Source organism: Lithobates pipiens, unplaced genomic scaffold (assembly GCF_037356315.1).
Source record: "Lithobates pipiens isolate NorthernLeopardFrog02 unplaced genomic scaffold, aLitPip1_a1.2 Scaffold_1, whole genome shotgun sequence".
Lineage (NCBI taxonomy): Eukaryota > Metazoa > Chordata > Amphibia > Anura > Ranidae > Lithobates > Lithobates pipiens.
Window position 1 is genome coordinate 240,553,275 of NW_027507685.1, and position 5,681 is coordinate 240,558,955.

At 44.0% G+C, this 5,681-nt stretch overlaps 1 protein-coding gene across 1 annotated transcript; it reads left to right on the top strand.

Moving 5' to 3' along the window:
- Positions 1 to 2,675: 2,675 nt before the first annotated feature.
- LOC143996748 (olfactory receptor 5AR1-like) lies at positions 2,676 to 5,475 on the top strand. The gene has a single exon (XM_077492370.1). The coding sequence runs from the start codon at positions 2,769 to 2,771 to the stop codon at positions 3,705 to 3,707; it is 939 nt and encodes a 312-aa protein (XP_077348496.1). The 5' UTR covers positions 2,676 to 2,768; the 3' UTR covers positions 3,708 to 5,475.
- Positions 5,476 to 5,681: the final 206 nt, after the last annotated feature.

A 5,681-nucleotide genomic window follows, 5' to 3' on the forward strand; every position in this document is an offset into this window, starting at 1 on the left:
AATAGATGATCCAAAGCCTGAAAGAGAGACTTCTTTTTCTCTGGATCCTTGGGAACATTTGCCCTTAGAAAATATCCCTCTGTCCCTCTTTTCTCCTTATCTGTCCCTCATTTTGGTCTGATCTATATCATTGTATATAAAATGCACTATTTATCTTACAAAAAGTTTTTCCCAGTGCTAAACCTTTCATCCATTTTCTAAATTGTTGCATTTGTAAATTTTAAAAGCCAATATAAAGGAATCGTAGTGGTGACAAAATGCACTTGTGAGTTTACTTAATGCTTTTTTTTTAAATAATTCTCCTTTAAGGGGGAGTGACAGGGGGTGTGTCCTATGCCTACATACTTTTGCTAATAGGTGTCCCCTGTTCTCACCTCAAAAAGTTGGGGGGTATGGTTAAAACCCCCAAACATTATATATTTTCTGAAGATAGGGACCCCAGAGAATAAAATGGTGGTGAAGCTTTTTTATAACACATAACATTAGTGCGCTGTGAGGTTCTCACAGATAGGGCCCACATCATCTTGTCTTTCCTCCTGACTGACTGTCCAAAAACTGCCCCTTTCATGAATTAGATTTCATTTCTTTCAATTATGGAGACTCAGAGTTACATATAGGCATTTCCTAGGCCAGTCTTCCTAGGCATACCCACCTCTCCAGATGCACATCCATCAATTAAGGTATTTTGATATTTGTATAACTCCTCATAAGAGTCAGCCTAAGGGCCGGTTCACACTGCAGGCGCGGCGAGGCGTCTCCGACTTGCCTCGCCGCGACCTGCGGCGCCCTCAGCGGCGACTTGCAGAGGACTTCTGTATAGAAGTCAATGCAAGTCGCCCCCGAAGTCGCCCAGAAGTAGTACAGGAACCTTTTTTCTGAGTCGGAGCGACTCGAGTCGCTCCTCTCAGAACGGTTCCATTGTACAGAACGGGGGCGACTTGCGGGAGCGAGGCGAGGCGAGTCGTGTCGCCTCGCATCGCCCGCTGTGTGAACCGGCCCTAATGCTTGCATCAGGGCTGAGGGCTCCTGAGAGGAGTATTGAGGACAGGTGCTGTAATGTTTTCAGGAAGCCATGTACAGCACCCTGCTGGCCCCCACCCATCAGCCATGTTCTGGCTCCATTGCATAGAAAGGCACATAGACTCCTTGGTGTCACATGATCTATAATAAGGTATGTAATGAAAAAGGTGAAAGTTTTTTTTAGTTTTTTTTATATTACTAGCATGCTGATGGTGGGGACACAAGCAACAACTAATACCTGATAAAGGTTCTAACCCCTCATCAATCTATCCAAACCTAAAAAAATTAGATTTCAGGAATCATGTTAAGATTTAGGCCGCGTACACACGGGCGGACTGTTCGCCCAACCTTGTCCGCTGAACAGTGTTTGGGCGGACAGTCCGCCCGTGTGTGGGCTTTCAGCGGACAGTTTCAGCGGACAGTTGGACGGACAAAGTCTTTCGGAAATTCCGAAAAACTGTCCGCTGAAACTGTGTTTGAGCGAACAGTCCGCCCGTGTGTAGGCTACTTTCGAAATGAGCAAACTGTTCCCGCTCGGAAAGTCCGCCCATTTCGAGAGCGTGTACAGGTAGGCGGGGCCCGCGAAGGAGACGTCGCGGGCTCCGCCGCCTGGAATGGGCTTAAAGGGGAACCCCAACGCCGAAAAAAATCGGCGTGGGGGTTCCCCCAAAGTCCACACCAGACCCTTGTCCGAGCACGCTACCCGGCCGGCCAGGAAAGGGGGGCGAGCGAGCGCGCCCCCCCTCCTGAGCCGTACCAGGCCGCGTGCCCTCAACATGGGGGGGTGCTTTGGGGAAGGGGGGGCCGCGCGGCCCCCCCACCCCAAAGCACCTTGTCCCCATGTTGATGAGGACAAGGGCCTCTTCCCGACAACCCTGGCCGTTGGTTGTCGGGGTCTGCGGGCGGGGGGCTTATCGGAATCCGGGAGCCCCCTTTAAGAAGGGGGCCCCCGGATACCGGCCCCCCACCCTATGTGAATGAGTATGGGGTACAATGTACCCCTACCCATTCACCTGTGAAATAAAGTACAAAAAAAAACACAACACAGGGAAAAAATATTTTATTGCACAGCTCCGGGGGTCTTCCGTCTTCGGGGGTCTTCTCGCCGGACTCCTCCGCTATCTGTGTGTAGCTCTTTTGCTAGCGGAGGAGTCCGGCTTTCTTCCTCCCCGCCGCCGGCCTCTTCTCCCGACTTCGGGGGTCTTGTTCCCCTCTTCGGTTCTTCTGCCGGGCCACCGCGCCTTCTTGTAGCTCTTTTACAGGCGGTGGCCCGGTCTTCTGTCGCCGCTGCCTTCCGTTCTTCTGTCGCCGCCTTCGGTTCTTCTGCCGGGCCACCGCGCCTTCTTGTAGCTCTTTTACAGGCGGTGGCCCGGTCTTCTGTCGCCGCCGCCGCCGCCGCCGCCTTCCGTTCTTGTTCTTCTTCTTGTTGTTCTTCTTCTTCCCCTGGAGATGTTGACTCGACGAGCTCTCCGGCCGGAATGCCAGGGACACGCTCCGCTGCCACTTATATAGTGACAATGGGGCGGTGTCACATGGTATATGTCACATGGGTTGGTCACATGGGTTGATGTCACATGGGGACTATGACATTGTAAGGGGGCGGGGTCACCATGTGACCAACCCATGTGAATCATGTTAAGATTTAAAGGGTTGAAAATGCAGACTAGAATTGATATTTCATCAGCTTTCATCAATATAATGCATCAATATTTCCAGCAGTGTGAAGAATACTGTATATATTTTATTATATGGATTCAAATAACAAGACCATGGTTTCCTATTTTATAATCAATGGAATTTCAAATGTCCCCAAATTGCAACTTCCGATTTTCCTCCTGGTTCTTCTCATTTATCTTCTGACTCTTGGTGGAAACCTGGTCATTCTTCTATTGGTTTGCCTGGACTCCAATTTCCATACTCCCATGTACTTCTTCTTGGCCAACTTGTCCATCTTGGACATGTCCTCTTCCACCACCACTCTGCATAAGGTTCTTGTAGCTTTTTTAACACAAGACAAGACAGTCTCTTTCCTGGGTTGCATAGCACAGTTCTATGTGTTCTCCTCCTTGGCCTGTAATGAGCTATTGATATTGACAGCCATGAGTTATGACCGCTATGTCGCCATCTGCAGTCCCTTGCATTACTCTATCCTCATGAACCCAAGAGTTTGCACGCTCTTGGCCACAGTCTGTTGGGTCGTGTCTTTTTTAGAGGTGGTACCCTATCTTGCACTACTGTTGGAAGTCTCATGTTATAAATCCAACATCATAAATCATTTTTTTTGTGATCTTGTGCCTCTTCGCAGTCTCTCTTGCAGTGACACCTCTGCCTTGGAGATGTTGAGCTTCATTGAAGGACTATTACTTTTAAGCCTTACACCCTTTGTCCTCACCTTCACTCCTTATGTTTTCATTATTGGTGCAATAGTAAGGATCCGTACAAGTGGTGGGAGATATAAAGCCTTCTACACTTGTTCCTCACACCTCACTGTTGTTGTCCTTCTCTACGGAACCCTGGTGTGCCAGTATCTCAATCCAACCAGAGAGGACAGTTTAGAGTCCAATAAATGGTTTTCACTCTTTAACACAGCTGCCGTTCCCTTGCTGAACCCTCTGATATACAGCCTGAACAACAAAGATGTGAAAGCGGCATTAAGGAGGACACTACGTGTAATAAAGTATTATTAGGATTTATTTACTTATTTTTTAGCTCATTGTTATGTCTGATGTATTTCTTCTTTGTACACTTTTGAAGCTGTGGAAACTGTTAAAAGGATCTCTTTATAAAAAAAATGTTGTGTGAGTGGCTTACCAATTACACAGCTGTCTCAGTTAATCGCTATATTGTGTCTAATGTTTATGTCCTATGATTATCAGCTCCACCTAGTGGCCATAATAAATTTCCTATTTTTTTTAGGAAAATACTGCACCATGGCCAATAGATGGAGCTGACAATTATAGGAACTAGACCTGATGGAAAAAACTCTGTATTGTGCTTCCCCTTTAAATTTTCAACTTAAGACAAAAGACCTGTGCTCTCAAATAAGCACCAACTTAAAAATTCCAACGTCAATAAAAACAACAATGCAGTCATGTGAGAAGAAAAGTCCAACTAGCATGTGTCCAGTGAAATGCTGCATGTGCAGATCAATACTCCAAACATGCCAACTCTAGTGCACCACCACCAAGAGACAAAAGCCTCTTACCAAAAAATGTGGGACACCGCACAACTATATTAGAACACAGAATGGATGAAATAAATGACATTGCTAATACTCATAATGAGGAGATAGAAACACTCAGAGAGGAAAATTCATCCCTTACTGCCCGCATTGAAGATTTTAAAAACAGGGCCAGGAGATCTAACCTGAGAATTCATGGAATAACTGAAACAATAATAGATCTCCATTCTACAATTACAGCTCTCTTCCAGGAACTTGTCCCATCTATCCCTATTGAAAGGCTGGAGATGGGCAGAATTCATAGAACCCTGGCCCCCAAAAAAGGTGATGGCCCCCCGAGAGATATTGTCTTGAAATTACATTATTTTCGTACCAAACTACAAATAATGGAAGCTGCTCAAAGTAAAGACATTTTATCTTTCCAAGGATATCGCTATCAAATATTTCAAGACCTCTCGCAACAAACTCTCATTAAAAGAAGAGAGGTGAGACCCCATCTACAAATTCTCCAACATCATCACATTCCATATCGTTGGAGTTTCCCATTTGTCATTCGATTCTCTCACAAAGGTACCTCTTATACCTGTAAAACAGTGGATGACCTCTCAACAGTGATTCTTGATCTTCGCCTGTCAACTCCGGATAACTCAACTGAAGGTTCCAAACGTCAAGCATTGTCAAATTCTCCTACAAATCGAAAAGATGAAACTGACCAACAAGCCCATTCAAGTATCCATAAAAGGAGTCGCATAGCATCAACACAACCAGATCCTGAAGACCAAATGGACTGAATTTTTCTTCTTGGTGATCCTGTAAGTTAAATTTATACTTATTGACATAACATTTAGAATGACAAAATATATGTAATCCTTAAATGGGAATATATTCTCTATTCCCCAAATGTTCTTTAATTTTAGGATACATAAATAAGCTCTTAAAATTGCTATTACTTTCTTGGTGTTTCTTGAGATGTCATGAGCTTTACTTTATTTCTCTAACTCATCATATCTAAAGAAATTAAAATCCTTTGTGAGATTTATTTTTATTATTTTTTCAGCAATGTTAACAGCCACCTGCACATACACTGATTTATGTCTTCCCTCATAAAAATGGGGATCCATACCTTCCTTAAATACTATCCCCTCATATCTCCTATATATCTTTAGTGTATTTGCAGGTAATTTACTTTATTTTATTCTATATACTCTATTTCTTTATTTTATTTATCTTGATAACGTGATATTTATCACATTTTCTGTACCCTATTTGTTCAAATACCGGTTTACAAATATATCTAATTGATAAGGTTTCATTTATTTATTTATTATTTTATATTTCCTTTTTAAATAGTGAATCGTTAATTTTATAATTACCAAGTACTTTTTAAAAGAGGCTGTCTTTGTCCCGAAGACAGTTCACTGCACCTCTCACTTAGTCCTCGAATAGCCGATCTTATTAATCGGATACTCTTTGGACACAC